The sequence below is a fragment of the Nothobranchius furzeri genome, chromosome 3 (genome assembly GCF_043380555.1).
Source record: "Nothobranchius furzeri strain GRZ-AD chromosome 3, NfurGRZ-RIMD1, whole genome shotgun sequence".
Taxonomy (NCBI): Eukaryota; Metazoa; Chordata; class Actinopteri; order Cyprinodontiformes; family Nothobranchiidae; genus Nothobranchius; species Nothobranchius furzeri.
This window is the reverse complement of record NC_091743.1, coordinates 64,770,160-64,785,834: the sequence shown is the minus strand read 5'-3', so window position 1 is coordinate 64,785,834 and position 15,675 is coordinate 64,770,160. Positions and strand designations below refer to the sequence as shown.

The 15,675-nt window shown below is 47.2% G+C and overlaps 1 protein-coding gene across 3 annotated transcripts; it reads right to left on the bottom strand.

Annotated features, from left to right (window-relative positions):
- Positions 1 to 5,492: 5,492 nt before the first annotated feature.
- On the bottom strand, positions 5,493 to 9,054 carry hyal1 (hyaluronidase 1). Of its 3 annotated transcripts, none has more exons than XM_015958978.3 (4): positions 8,847 to 9,032; positions 7,688 to 8,599; positions 7,525 to 7,614; positions 5,493 to 7,447 (listed from the first exon to the last, which is right to left on the bottom strand). In XM_015958978.3, exons 2-4 carry the CDS (start codon positions 8,597 to 8,599, stop codon positions 7,121 to 7,123), a joined length of 1,329 nt encoding a protein of 442 aa, XP_015814464.3. In that variant the 5' UTR covers positions 8,847 to 9,032; the 3' UTR covers positions 5,493 to 7,120. The 3 variants fall into 3 exon arrangements, with proteins under 3 accessions (XP_015814464.3, XP_070406025.1, XP_015814463.3); XM_070549924.1 differs by having other exon boundaries at positions 7,688 to 8,578; positions 8,847 to 9,028; XM_015958977.3 differs by having other exon boundaries at positions 7,688 to 9,054.
- Between the last annotated feature and the right edge of the window lie 6,621 nt (positions 9,055 to 15,675).

The window sequence follows — 15,675 nt, the reverse complement described above, 5'->3', positions numbered from 1 at the left end:
TCCTCTATCTGCTCATCCAGAGTTGGGTCAGGGTAAGTTAGAAGACAGAAAATCCCAGACTTCCCTCTCCTTACAGCTCCTCATGTGGGATGCCAAGGTGTTCCCAGGCCACAGAGGAAAAATAATCCCTCCAGCGAGTTTGGGGTTCCCCAAGAGAAACCTTTAGAGCAGGGTTCCGCAACTAAATTTGTTCGGCAGACAGCGTGAGGGCCAGATGCTCTTCTAAAATAAAGCTCAAGTATTGTTGTATCTTAATTTATTAATATTTAAAATTGGTTTGTTGTCCATTTAAACTGTTTTCATTGTAGTTTTTGTTGTGTTTGGATAATGTAAACAATTACTGATATGAATATTGCTGCTAAACTCCACAATCGCCCAATTGGGTAGCGTTAGGGCCCAACGAGTTGGGGGGCCAGGTGATAAGGTCTGGCGGGCCAGATGGGGCCCGTGGGCCGTCAGTTGGGGTTCACTCCTCTAGAGGGAGGCGACCATCTTTTGCCCCATCCTACCATCACTCACTAGCAAACCAAACCTCAACCCATAGAGAGGATTCCCCTTTCTCTCAATGACTTTAGACATGTTAAGCACACCGAGGCACTAAAAAGCTGTAATGTTGAATTAGCACTATCATGGGCCAAAATCCCAATCTGGAGAATTGATAAGAAATTTTAACAAATTATTGTACAAAACAAAAAAACGTTGTTTTTGTTTAGACACCTGGTGCAATAAATAACAATGTGCATTTTTCTAAACTTTGTGGTTCTACAACAATAGGCAAGCTTTTTTGGATTTCAAATGGGGAGTGTGATTTCATCTGCATCATCAGCAAACATAATCCCCAGATAGCTTTGTATGCCGGCACGAATGGAGAGATTCTGACTGGAAATGCTCAAAAAGGGTCAAACATGTGACTTGTTGACATGCACACAGGTTTCTTTCACACTTTGAAAGCAAACATCCTGCATGCAGCGGTCTGATCAATGCAAAACACAACGACTTTTCATTACCCTTACACACAAAAATCATGTAAACAAGAAATGAGCCGAGATCTTTAAGAAACCTGATCAGAGAGTCGACTCGTCTGAAGGACACTGAGACAGAGCGTGACAAAGCAGTTATTAAACCCGGAGCGAGCAAGACGATCTCTAGACCGAGCAGCGGAGAAAAGGGGAGACGTGACCATGGAAGAGTGACAGAGCGAGACGCCAAAATGAAGAAATGCAGAGATGAATAAAATGGCCTGCCTGACCTGGCAGAGATGGGAGAAGAGGAGAAAACCACTCTGAGCAGATAAACAGATCAAAATGGTCTCTGTAAAAGCACACAGGCATTTTTCAAGTTTGTGACAACATTTCAGAAAGAGTTTAACTCATTGTCTTCTCATTTGTTGTAAAATTAGAGTTAGGACTTGTCATGGTCCAGTTTCAGACCTGAACAAGCGGCTCAGACAACATCACGACATTTGTGTTCAGGGTTAGGAAGAAAGGAAACTGCAATAATAATAATTATAATAAAATGGACTGCGATTTCTGCTGAGTGTTCAGAGCAAGTTGGTGCTTCAATGGTACTGAACACTTGTTTAATCAATACGTTTGCAGTGGTCTCTAGTGAGACTTGCAAGCCGTACTCAGAGCAAAAAAATCCCGTAATTTCTTGGATCAGCACCGACAAGTTTGCTGCTGCAGAGTGGCAGCAGGATTTTGAGTTATATTTCTTGATACTTTGGCATCTTGCTTCAGATTGGATACCAGCAACACAACTAGCCACTGACTTACAACGTTGATGTTTCATCTCCACAAATAACAAGCCTGAAGGAGTTCTGCAGTGTGGTTGAGTTGCTAATGCTAACGGTTGGCTTCTGCTAGGCCGAGACGATCTCTGATGTTTCCTGGCATTAAACCAACAATAGCCTTCCCCATCACGAGCGAAGATGAGTGAGTCCATGATTGTTAAGTGATACCATCGACATATATATATATATATATATATATATATATATATATATATATATATATATATATATATATATATATATATGGACAATGGGTTTCCATAGACTTCAATAGAACGTTTTTGAGGAAAAATGGGAGGTGGCCACCACCGCCATTTTGACCGTGTCACAGGTTCCGTCAAGCCCAGACAATTCCAAAAGAGGGAAGAGAGGTGGAGCTGAGGGTGGGGCTGTAAGGTGTCACAACGCGCTGGTGAGTGGAGCGGATGTAAGGATCCAAACGCTGGGGAGGAATCAGGCAGGCAGACAACCTGGGACAGGTAAAGTCTTTTAATAATAAACACACGCAGGACATGGGAACAACGAGCCAACAAGAGACACAGAACTGGAGGGGTTTAAATACAAGAGGGGTGGGAGCTTGGGTGATTGGAAAACGAGAGGCAGGTGGGAGCAATTACCAGAGACGCAGGTTGAACAAAATGGGGAGACAGGACAGGGTGTGACAGTACCCCCCCCCCCCCCCCCCCCCCCCCCCCAAAGGGCGGACTCCAGACGCCCACAGGAACACAGAGCAGGGTGGGAGGAGGGGGAGCCGGAGGGAGGGCCAAGAGGGACCGAGGGGCAGATGGAGAGGAGGCAGGGACCAGTAGAGTCCGGGGGCCTGCGTCTGGGGCAGAGGAGGTGACGACAGGCTCTTGGGGGCCTGCGTCTGTGGCAGAGGAGGCGGCGACGACGGGCTCCTGGGGGCCTGCGTCTGTGGCAGAGGAGCCGGAGACGACGGGCTCTTGGGGGCCCGCGTCGGTGGCAGAGGAGGCGCCGACGACGGGCTCCTGGGGGCCCGCGTCTGTGGCAGAGGAGGTGGCGACGACGGGCTCTTGGGGGCCTGCGTCTGTGACAGAGGAGGCGGCAATGACGGGCTCCTGGGGGCCTGCGTCTGTGGCAGAGGAGGCCGGCGACGACGGGCTCCTGGGGGCCTGCGTCTGTGGCAGAGGAGGCGGCGACGACTGGCTCCTGGGGGGCTGCGTCTGTGGCAGAGGAGGCGGCGACAACGGGCTCTTGGGGGCCTGCGTCTGGTGAGGGCAGGACCGGCGGTGACCGGAGGCAGAGACGCCGGAGGACACTTCTTCGTCTTCTGGAGGAGGCGACGACCTCGGGACTGGAGGCGGCGGCGACGATCTCAGGGCTGGAGGCGGCGTCGTCTGCCTCTGGGCTGGAGGCGGCGTCGTCGGCCCCTGGGCTGGAGGTGGCGGCGTCTGCCTCTGGGCTGGAGGCGGCGTCGTCGGCCCCTGGGCTGGAGGTGGCGGCGTCTGCCTCTGGGCTGGAGGCGGCGTCGTCGGCCCCTGGGCTGGAGGTGGCGGCGTCGGCCTCTGGGCTGGAGGCGGCGACGTCGGCCTCTGGGCTGGAGGCGGCGGCGACCACTGGACTGGAGACGGCGTCGACCACGGGACTGGAGGCGGCGTTGACCACTGGACTGGAGGCAGCGTCGACCACTGGACTGGAGGCGGCGTCGACCACTGGACTGGAGGCGGCGTCAACCACGGAACTGGAGACGGCGTCGACCACTGCACTGGAGACGGCGTCGACCACTGGACTGGAGAGAGAGTCGACCTCTGGACTGGAAAGAGCGTCGACCTCTGGACTGGAGAGAGAGTCGACCTCTCGACTGGGGAGCGCGTCGACCTCTGGACTGGAGAGAGCGTCGACCTCTGGACTGGAGAGAGAGTCGACCTCTCGACTGGGGAGCGCGTCGACCTCTGGGCTGGGGAGCGCGTCGACCTCTGGGCTGGGGAGAGAGTCGACCTCTGGACTGGAAAGAGCGTCGACCTCTGGACTGGAGAGAGCATCGACCTCTGGACTGGAGAGAGAGTCGACCTCTCGACTGGGGAGCGCGTCGACCTCTGGGCTGGGGAGCGCGTCGACCTCTGGGCTGGGGAGAGCGTCGACCTCTGGACTGGGGAGAGCGTCGACCTCTGGACTGGGGAGAGCGTCGACCTCTGGACTGGGGAGAGCGTCGACCTCTGGACTGGGGAGAGCGTCGACCTCTGGACTGGGGAGAGCATTGACCTCTGGACTGGATGAGGCGTCGACCTCTGGAGTGGATGAGGCGTCGACCTCTGGAGTGGATGAGGCGTCAACCTCTGGAGTGGATGAGGCGTCAACCTCTGGAGTGGGTGAGGCGTTGACTTCAGAACACGAGGAGGCTTCGACTACAGGACTGGAAGAGGCGTCGACCACAGGACTGGAAGAGGCATCGACCACCGGACTGGAAGAGGCGTCGTCCACAGGACTGGAAGAGGCGTCGACCACAGGATTGGAAGAGGCGTCGACCTCCATCGACTCCTGGTCCGGAGGCGTCAACTTCTGGTCTGGGGGCGTCGACTTCTGGTCCGGGGGAGTCGGCTTCGGGACCGCCGGCCTCTGGACCACCGACTTCTGGGCCGGAACCGCTGATTTCTGGACCGGAACCGTCGACTTCTGGACCGGAACCGTTGACTTCTGGATCGTCTATTTCTGGACCGTCAACTTCTGGTCTGGGGCTGTCCACTTCTGGTCCGGAGGCGTCGACTTCTGGTCCGGGGGCATTGTCTTCTGGACCGCTGGCTTCTGGACCGCCGGCCTCTGGACCCCCGGCCTCTGGACCGCCGGCCTCTGGACCGCCGGCTTCTGGGCTGGAATCGCCGACTTCAGGACCGCCGACTTCTGGGCCGGAACCACCGAATACTGGACCGGAACTGTCGACTTCTGGACCGGAATCATCAACGTCTGGAGTGGAGGCGGAGCCACTGCAGGAGGGGCCGCTTCCTTGGCTGGTACCGCCGGACTGGGCGCTGACCACTGGACAGGCTGGCCTGGGGGCGGAGCGTCCTGGACCACCGCTGGAACTGGCGCTGACTGGACTGGTGGCACGGGACCTGGCGCTGACTGGATTGGTAGCGCGGGACCTGGTGGAACCGGTAACTGGAAAAGCAGGGAGGATAGCTTGTCCAGTTGGAACTCCTCGAGACTGAGGATCTGACGGAGTCGGACCAGCTCAGCTCGGAGACCGGCGAGCTCTGTTGGGTGGGCTGCGAGCTCGGTCCTTTGGCCTGGAGACGAGAGAGCTGCTGACTGGACCGGAGGCGGGGCCGCTGGCTGGACAGAAACCTTCTCCTGGAGATACGGGGAGGACAGAGTGTCCAGCTGGAACTCCTGGAGGCTGAGGAGCTGACGGATCTGGCCAAGCTCCGCCTGGAGACCGGCGAGCTGTCAGCTGGGCTGTAGGCGTGGTTCCTCCGCCTGCAGAAGACGGAGGCGCTGATTTGACCGGAGACGAGACTGCTGGTCTGACTGGGGGCGGTTCCAAGCTGGCGCGCTGAGCAGGGGCAGCTGCGAGCTCGCGGCTCCGTCCTGGGACAAGGGGTGACGTGGAACCCGGCATCCTTCCCAACGCCATGGGCCAACTCCGGGGAAGCACACAACCAGTCTGGTGCCCACAAAACAGGAGCGGTCCATCTCTGCCTCCCCGTCCAAGTTTCCATCCAGCTCCGAGAGGGTGGAGAGGATCGCTGAGGCTCGGGCTCGGTGGCGGCGTCCGCGGTGAGGCGATGCCGGAGGAAGAGGAGCCGGCCCGTTGTCCATGGCGAGAAACTGGAGCAGGTCCTCTCAAGGGATAACCTCCCCGCTGGGTCCTTCTGTAGGTTGGCTCGTTCTGTCACGACGCGCTAGTAAGTGGAGCGGATGTAAGGATCCAAACGTTGGGGAGGAATCAGGCAGGCAGACAACCTGGGACAGGTAAAGTCTTTTAATAATGAACACGCGCAGGACATGGGAACAACGAGCCAACAAGAGACAGAAAGTAAATGGTTTGTCGCTGATTAACGCACATGCTAATTAGCTCGAATCAATATGTAGCTTTTAACAAAGTAATTCAAGGGGAACATATTCTTGTCTTTAAGTGATTAATTAATACTAAACTAAATCTGACTTTAGAATGGGGAACATATTCTTGCTTACAAGCAGTTAATTAATTGTTGTTAGGCTCTTTTAACATGTGGAGTTTGGTATTTATCTACATAATACTAGAACATAATATTTTTAGGTATTAATGCATAATAACTATTCCCCTTCAATTACTTCTTTAAAAGCCACATATTAATTTGAGCTAATTAGCATGTGCGTTAATCAGCAACAAACCGTTTACTTTCTGTTAACAAACCATTATGAATGGCTTATTTGATAAAACTCTTAATTTATGGCATGTTCATATTAGAATTACAGCATTGGTAATAAGCACCTAATAATAGCTTTATAATGACTAATTCAGGCTTACTAGTTCACTAAAATGCATATTAATTGGCAGCTAAGTAATGGTTAATTTGTGTTCCCTAAAGTGTTACCGAAAACTGAGTCACAGTCAGCACCTCTCCTTTTAGCTCTGATTCATTCTGCAGCAGAGAAGGATATAAAGAACATTTAGACTTCTAACAGTCAGTTTTGTTCTTTTATGCACTAAACCCTTTCACAGCTGTGGCCTTGATGTTTGCCTTCTGGTTAGTTGTGCCACAGCACCACCTGCTGGCCGTAAACCCACAAGCAGTCAGACAACTACTCTCATCCCAGAGGTCAACATTCCTCCTCTAATGGAAATTACAGAGTAATAAAAGGAGAAAAGGTTAAAGTAATAAATAGTAGACTAAAGTGATTTTTGACTTATTTGATGCTTTCCAATAAAAAATAAAATAAAATATTTTAAGAAATTAAGAAGCTTTTCGCTGATCGACTCTGCATGCGATGAACATTAGGAGTGAAACTGCACATCTAATTTAGATGTCTGTAATTTAGAAACACTGTGAAAGAATGAATCGTGTGTTTTGTTTTTTTGGAGATCTTTTCTGCAGGGCTTGTACTGAAGGAAATTCGGACCCCTTTCATGTTTTGTTGCATTTTTCCCTTGATGAGAAATGAGAACTTTTACTTTTCCATTTGCCCATGAGGCCAGTGGACGATTCTCATCTGGCATTTATAAAAAAGATTCATAATTACGTAAAAAGATGGAGAAATGACCTATGAATGGTCAAAAAATAGCACATAAAATTCCCTAAATCAGCTCCTAGTTAGGGAAGATGTTTTTGTTCACAGGAGACGACAGGCTGCCATGTCCCCAGATTTACTGTTTCGTTTTATGAGTCATCATCCACGAGGTGATATGGAGCAGTCCTCGCCCCCCCACCCAGGAAAGCACCTACACTGAAACTCGGATTTCATCAGCAGGACCATCCTAGTGTCCATCTGTCCTAAAACCTTGTAATCCATCTCTCCTCCTGGTGTTTTCTCAGACACCACCTTCCACTGAGCAGGGTCGAGGTGGAGGTAGGACCTGGACTTCAGGTTCTTTCTGTGGCACCGTCCCCTAGAGGAGCACAAGGTCTGGCTACAGAGACATGCAGCTGACGTCACGTTGACCAGGTAAGGACCCAAAATCTCATCGATGTAGGATTTGATGGCGTTGCAAGTGGCCTGGAAAACAAACACACTGCCTAGAAAGCTCACAGTTTTTTTTGGTACGGTTGTCATTGTCAATGTTTTCCACAAACCTTGGATTTGGAGTATGTGCTGTCCCCCCAGAGCACCACCCCTGCAGATCCTAGAGCGGCACTCTCCCCGATTGTGTAGACCAGATGTTCCTGCAGGGAGGAACGAGGAGATGTGATCACAAAAACAGCATAAAGTATCCGGCCGTACAAACATGGTTCCTACCTGAGAAAGGAAGTTCAGAGAGTAAGTGTAGACAATGCGGGCATAGGAAATGACCAGCGGCTCTGAGGGTATCATCTGATCTGCTGCCCTCATGGCCTCCAGGATCCGGTGATGAACGTAGAGGAGAACTTCCCTGCCGAGGCTGTGGAGCTCCAGGCCGAGGTAGATGTCGGGGTAGAGAGCGGAGGAGGCGTTCCACAGCCACCTCAGCTGATCGTTCCTCTTCAGCTCCACAGCTGGACACTCCCCAGTGTAGTTGGATGTTTTGTTGTTGTAATAGTTGTAGCAGTTGGGAAAACCATAAAACCCCCACAAACCATCTGGCCTCATCTCCTGCCCCAGTTTTAATGTTTCTGCCATGAATTTCCTCCCAGCGTCCTCGAACTCCGCCTGAGCAGCAGCTTCAACCTGAGCAGGACTCCAGTCTGGGTGCTTGGCCTTCACCAGTGCTCTCGAGCCCTCCCAGTACACCTGTTTAGTGTCCCAATTTCTCTTCCACACAGGTCTCCAACTCTCCCAGTCCACAACAGCCAGGCCCTGGAAATCTTTTCCAGGAATAAGAGTGCTGATGTTTTTACGGGTGACGCTGAGATGCTCCTCCAGGCTGCTGTTCTGTGGAACCCCTCCGTTAACGGCCACCTTTTGGTCCATGTATCTGGGGTACAAACCGAGCTTATCAGAGTAAAAGATAGTGATGTTTCCACCCATAAAGGTTTGATTCTGGTTCTGGATGATGCTGAACATCCCCAGGTCCAGGTCCACTCCATACAGACGGAAGCAGCTCTCTGTGGGAGCGTTCCACACGGTGAGGAACGGCACCTGGGAGAAAGGTGTGGTGACCCGCAGCCCAGACACGAGGCTGATCAGATGCAGGATGAGCAGCAGAAGTGCCTTGGCAGGAGCGGACATCATCTTTACACAAACAGGAACCTATCAGCGTTTACGGCGCTGCAAATTTTCTAGAGATGACTAAAATAAATTGTTTTTAGCTTCAGCTGGAATATAAAACGCTACCAGAACAAAATCATTTGCATTTTTTATATTCTGCATATCACACCAATAACTTTCTCTTTGTCTCTTAATGCTCCATGATCTACCTGACAACCAGTAGATGGACCAGTAAAAAAACATTAAAATGGCTCAAAAAGATCTAACTTACTGTAAAAGATGCTGATTTACCGAGGTGACAGCTGCAGAGGGAGGTTCTGGTTTAGGGTTTGATCACACCAAAAGTCTCATGATCTGACTACAGCAGGGACGGGAAGAGGAAGTGAGAACAAAATGTGAACCAATCCAACGTGAGCAAAAGGATTCAACCAACAAATGAGAAAAGACATGCAAATCCTGAGGGGCAGCATTAAAGTCACAGGAAAAAAGTCCAAAAGCCAGAGGAAACTTGATCTAGTCATACTGAGCAGGTCCCAAATTATCTCAGTGTTTTGTCCATCTCGAAATGTGTTTCTATGTAAAAGAAATAAATAATGACCATCCTACTGACCGTTTTTGTTGCATCCATGGCTCAGGCAGGATTTATTAATCATTCTGTTTAAATGGCTAGATAACGCAAAACGATGGTTTAATAATAATAAATAATGCATTTTATTTAAAAGTGCCTTTCAAGGGACACAAGGACACTTTACAGCAATAAATTAACAACAAATAAACCAAGTTAAAAACAGCAAAAATCACACACAGAAACCTAAAAATACAAACTAGATAATAAAATCAGGGAAGATGGAAAAGGTGACACTAGCAGTATGCAGTCTGAAACAGGTGGGTTTTGAGTCTAGATTTAAAGGAGGAGTGCGAGTCAGAGTTACAGATGGCTTGAGGGGGAGAATTCCAGAGACGGAAAGGTGGGACAGAGAGAGTGATAGAGGATTATCTGAGGGAACGAATAATGTGAATGAGGTCAAAAAGGTACGGGGGAGAAAGTTCATGGATAGTTTTAAATGTGAGGAGAAGGCTTTTGAAATCTATGTGTCGTCTAACAGGAAGCCAGTGAAGCTGTTGCAGGACGGGGGGGGGGGGGGGGGGGCGTCCTGGTTGATTTTCAGGAGTTTTTGACAATTAAATATTGTGCCCACATTTTCAAAGTTAGCACACATTTCTTTCAACAACAGTAATTTTTGCATCTTTACTGTTCCCCTGCTTAGCGGCGCAAACTCCCTGATGCGCCTGCAGCCTCTCAGAGTTCCTGCTGCTTTAAACATTGAAAGAGTAATTTCATTTTCTGTTTCTCATTTCTGATTATTTTCAATGGTGTCCGTTTGTTGCAACCACCAGGTACAAAATGAACTTGTTTTTATTTGACTATTTTTTCTGTCCTGTCTGTTTATCTTCCTGCGTCTCCTCTCAATCCTAAAGCAAAACTGCTACCTGGCTTCATATATATTCACCTTATGAGTTACCTTTGAACTACAGTTCAAAAAGATCTACCGACCGCAAATATAGCGGAATGTGTGCTGCGCGCCGGCTGCACTACTGAGGGGAAATCCACGGAGGACGAAATAGGTGATGCGCTCCGCTCCGCAGCAGCAAAACACATCCGGCACAAATAAAAGACAGAAAGCATGAAAGGATATGAGCCGACATAAACGATTGCGTGTTAAATGAGGTGGCGACACTTTGAGAATGTTACTGTAGCCGTGATCAGGACGCATCTGTCTGGAGCGCGTAAGAGCTCGCCTCTCAGCTCTAAATAATCCCCGGAGAGTCCACATAGATAATGTAATATAAGTAGAACCAGAATCGTTTTCGGGCTGCCCCTGGGTGTGTAAACTGAAGGCTTCCAGGGGAGCCTGTCATCCTTTGGGGTGAGCCGGGATCCCTTTAGCTCACCCGTAATTTGAACCGTGCGTATAGCACAAGTTGGTCGCGTGAGTTGCCGGTGTCGGTGCAGGATCGGCTCGGGGTCCTTCGACTGCCGATGACATCAAAGTAGTTGACTGGCTGATCATGAAGCTTACGGAAGTGACGTTATCACGTTATGATTTTGATTGATCAGAACAAATTTGCGGTAGTAGTCTTAGCGGTTGTAGTCCTGTAGTCCAAAAATCAACACTTTTCGGAGAAAATATGTTTGAATGTCTAAAGGAAATGTAAAATAGTCTATAAGCAAATGATAAACAGTGACCCTCAAAAGCTCTTGACGTTGATGAAATGGGGCAAAATAAAATCAAGCAATATTTTGAGTCAAAGAATGTATTTAGATAACAACCAAGGAAATATACAGACGAACTCCACATTAATACAAACAGATACGGCTTCACATAAAAGAACTGTTCTATTTTTTGTCTGTCCGATGTTGGTTTTATGCTGTTTCACATTCTTTACAAACAAAGATAATATGGTGTTTTATTAACAAATTACAATTATAAAGAAAACATTTAGGTGTTATCAAACAAGAATTTATTAACACAATTGCTGATGTCTTTCCAAAACGTATGTGTGAAAGCCGAGTAGATTTGCAGTAATGTGACGTCATCGGCAGTCGAAGGACCCCGAGCCGATCCTGCACCCGAGCAGATCCTGTACCGACACCGGATCCTAGCAGACTTTGCCGGAATGGTCCTTTCAAAATAAGACAGTTCCCAGATCTTGATCTGGCAAGATCCGGCTCAAATTAAGCACTGTTCCCCTCCCCTCAGCGGCAGCTCGGCGCATCTCTGATCGCAGTGGTGCCTGTCTGCTGCGCGGCTGCCGGCTTGTGAAGCTCTCGGGAGACCTCTATGTTCCACCTGGTTTTATCCAGCGGTCAGCCCGGCGTATCTCTGACTCAGAAGCTGTTGTACATAGTTAACTCCGGTTGTAGCTAGGTAGCTACCTCCGTTAGCTTAGCTCCCACCTCCGCATTAGCTTTGGGTTAGCTTGTAGCTACATCGCTTCAGTTCGATTGGTGTCGTCATTTGATACCAGCCTTACAGCTCCACCCTCAGCTCCACCTCTTTTCCCTTTTTGGAATTGTCTAGGTTTGACGGAACCTGTGACACGGTCAAAATGGCGGTGGTGGCCACCTCCCATTTTGGCACAAAAACTTATAATTGGAGCCTATGGAAACGAATTGTCCAGTATACATGTTGATCACACACACACACACACACACACACACACACACACACACACACACACACACACACACACACACACACACACACACACACACTGTTAATCTCTATGGATTGAGCTGAAATCATTATATTATTCTAATGTTCTTAGGATATCTAATTGAGATTCTTTGTCATGTTAGTGCCGCCTACTGGTGGAACTGAGTATTGCACGTAGAACAGATGACCCTTATTTAGGAAACTTTACTGATTTTCTAAATTAACTGAACTGTATTGCAATGTTTACTTTGTGAAGTGCCTTGAGACGACTCTTGTTATTTGGCGCTAGAAAAATAAACTGCATTGCGTTGAATGGTCGACCGAGATACAGAGACTGAAAACTCGAGCTGGAAACCAAACTGTCAAAATAAAATGTAAATAAGAACAAGAATGGACATTGAAGACAACAGTTGCTCACACGGTAGGCAAGTCTGATTATTTGAGTATTATTAGTCAAATTAATCAGTAAATGGGATGATTGACCTTATCTGTAAAATTGCTGATTTGAAGAGAAATAAATGACTTGGGATTGTAGTTATTTTCTAACCGTTTCTTTGAATACTTTATATTAGACTAAGAAGGGAAATCTTTTCACACATAGCACCACCAAGATTTTTTTTCACCACTGCTGGGAATTTTTGCCATAGCTTCTGTTTAGTGCTGTAGCTGAAAGAACGTTCTGTTTCACCAGGTAGTTTCCTCCGTGTCCAAAGTAATGAGATTCGTTTGAACAGTATGTTTCTCACCTCTTCACGAGATTTAAGAAGTAGTTGGAACACCCAGTTGTAGAGACACGGGTGTCTGGCTCTCTGACTCAATAGTTAGCAGACTTTGAAAGGGAGGGGGTGTGCTGCATGTTCTCTGTTAGGCACTCGTGGGTTTGTGTAACTGTATTCCTCATTCAAATAGCAATAAAATTTAAAACTTTGTTTATTAAATCCAGGAAAGATTCTCCATTAAAATTCCACAACAACAAAATGTTTTTCTTCAGAGACCAACCAGAAACATGTGAAACAGTAATTATTTTGTAGCAAAAACACATTTCAAAATGGCTAAAAATATCCCTCCTGGTTTAGCAGATTATGCGACTTTTTATTATTAAAACAACACTAAAGAGTTTTTACCACTTTACAGATGTGGAACACTGGAACCCCATTTTTAAATGATTATTCCTGATTATAATTGGGCGCTCTGAGTTTTTCATGCAAATAGTCTCCCACACCTATCTCCTGTGTTAGCTTCTGATAAAAAATTGATTTGAAAATCCTGACAGATCTACATCACATTGTCACTTAACATTCACAAGCTCACCCATCTTGATTCATGATGGGGAAGGCTGTTGTTGGTTTAACATCCAGGAAACAGCAAAGAACATCTCGGCTAGTGGAAGCTAACAGTTAGCATTAGCAACTCCACCACACAGCAGAAGGTCCTCCAGGCTTGTTATTTGTGGAGATAAAACATTAGCGTTGCAAGTCAGTGGCAGAGTCGTGTTGCTGTCATCCAATATAAAGCAAGATGTCCAAATATCAGGAAATAAGACTCCAAATCCTAGTCTGAAGCTCTCCTCTGATGTATTTTCTAGTTTCTGAAACTGGTACACCAGTGCTCTTTTTCCCAAAGTACAAGGCATTTATTCCTACTAGAGGCCACTGCAAATATATTGATTCCATAAGTGTCCCACACCTTTAAGCTATTGCTTTCAAACTGGTTTCAGTGATTACTGATGAAGAACTGAACAGAAACTGCACTTAAAAATGTTGTGGCATGGGTAGGAACGTGGGAGCTCTCTACCTGCTTTAGGGCAATAGTGCTTTACAGTGATGTTACAGGGCTGCCAAATTTAGAACTTTTCCACACGTGAGCGGTGGAGGGGGGATTGTTCAGCATGAGAAAATGAAGGTGTGGCACGAGAGCATGTGAAGAGGGTCAGATGTGTCTGTCTCACGCTCGGTGCATGGAGAGTTGGCAGCTAAAAGCAGTTACCTGTTTTACATTTGCCAACCATTAATAAAATCACAAGAAGAAGAAAGAATTTTGCTTTTTTTTTGTTGGCGTCCTGGCAGAATCTGGAAGTAAAATGAAGAGGTGAACCACAGAGCTAAAACCAGAGTGAACATCGGCATGACCTACACTCATTTGAGGGAGCTAAAGGAGGCTATGAAGTAGGGCTGGACGATATAGAAAAAAAGTATATTGATAAAAAATGTTTTATATTGATCGATATTGATAATTATTGAAAAATATTTTTAAAATTGTAGAAAAATATTTTGCGTGCACCCCTGGCCTTTTTGTTTTTGGTATTTTGATTTTTTTCTCTGCCTCTTCTCACTGCAACATTCTTAGGGCTGCCACAAACGATTATTTTAGTAGTCAACCAATCGTGTCCTTTAAAGAAGTTTAGCTTATTGCACCAGGATGCTCTAATATACCATCATTAGCTTCTAGTCTGAAGTGTGATCAGCTATGGGCCATCTCATAATAAAGACAAGATGATAGCTTATCAAACAACTTTAATTAACTTGTAACCTGTTGATACAAATGCTACAACCACATGGAGGTAGGCACCTAAAACCAAACATGACTTGTGTTCACGAGAGGCATGGTGACAAGGTTGAAGCGCTTCATCTTCCAATCTTCACTCAGGAAATAGCAGGACACACCGAGGTACGCCTCTGTAGCACGGCTGGTCCACACGTCAGCAGTCAGGGACCATCGACAGCTCTGGGGGTCTGCTTTAGCGTAAAGATAAAAGATATTGAAGTTAATTTATTTAGCAGATTAATAATTCTGTTAAATCAAATAAAGTAGGTTAAGTTTTAACACAAAGAAAATGTGTAATGCTTTAAAAATATTAGTTTCTTGATTGTTCAGTCAGCAACCATTTTATTTGATCATAAATGTATTTTATTCTACTGTTTTATTTGTATCATGAGAGAAACTGACACACACACACACACACACACACACACACACACACACACACCTTAAAGTTGTGTAACTCTTCTTTTCCATCATGGTGGTGAAGTGGGACCAGCCTGGTAGATGGTTGTTGTCATATATATGTCTGTAAACTCCACTGTAACGAAGCGGGATGAGATAAATCATTAGCGTTTGTAATTATAGCAAAAATACGTGACACACAAACGTGTTCTAAAGGAAACATCATCACCATCTCTACTGGTGTTGCTGCAGCTATAAATACAAGTAACTCTGTTGATGTTAGCAGCTAACAAGAGGTAAACTTACCGAGGCGACTCTGTTCTTCCTCTTAAGATGCTCGTGCATCGCCGATGTGCTCCTGTGAAAGGAGAGTTTCGCTTTGCAGAGTTTGCACTACGTGGCTTTCTTTTGAATTAGTATAATGCTCCCAAACTTTTCAGATATGTTGCGACTCGACATTTTCTTCGATGATGAAGGCTGAGCTGGATGGCCACCACTGCGCATGCGCCTCGGAGCTAAAGCGGTGGCTGAGTAGAGAGGCAGGAAGCAAAAGCCGAACGTTCTGCAGCAGGTGAGATTTAAAAAATTGTTTATAAAATAGGTCTATTTTATTTGTTGGCGTTGTCGTGACAGGTCGAATAATCATGGCAGCCCTAGATATCTTGCTGCGGCTGCCTCTCGCCCTCTTTTGGTTTGAGTGGGGAGGGCCAGGTGACGTAGCGTGCCAAGTCTGTGGTTTTGATTGGTTAGGAGTAAGTAGTGAGTCTAGTATGCTGCTACCTGATAGGTTATAATGAAAAAAGGAAACTTTGTTATCGAAGTGTTATCGACCAGTTTTTTAGCTATCGCACCTCATGTCTTATTGATAGATATATTGAACTATTGAATTATCGTCCAGCCCTACTATGAAGCCACAGTGAGATGATGATCTAGCCTTGT

Coding starts and splice junctions, on each gene's coding strand:
- hyal1 (XM_015958977.3), bottom strand. CDS start 8,599: ATGATGTCCGCTCCTGCCAAGGCACTTCTGCTGCTCATCCTGCATCTG. Junction 7,615..7,687: donor CTCTGAACTTCCTTTCTCAG/GTAGGAACCATG, acceptor TCCTCCCTGCAG/GAACATCTGGTCTACACAAT. Junction 7,448..7,524: donor GCACATACTCCAAATCCAAG/GTTTGTGGAAAA, acceptor TTTGTTTTCCAG/GCCACTTGCAACGCCATCAA.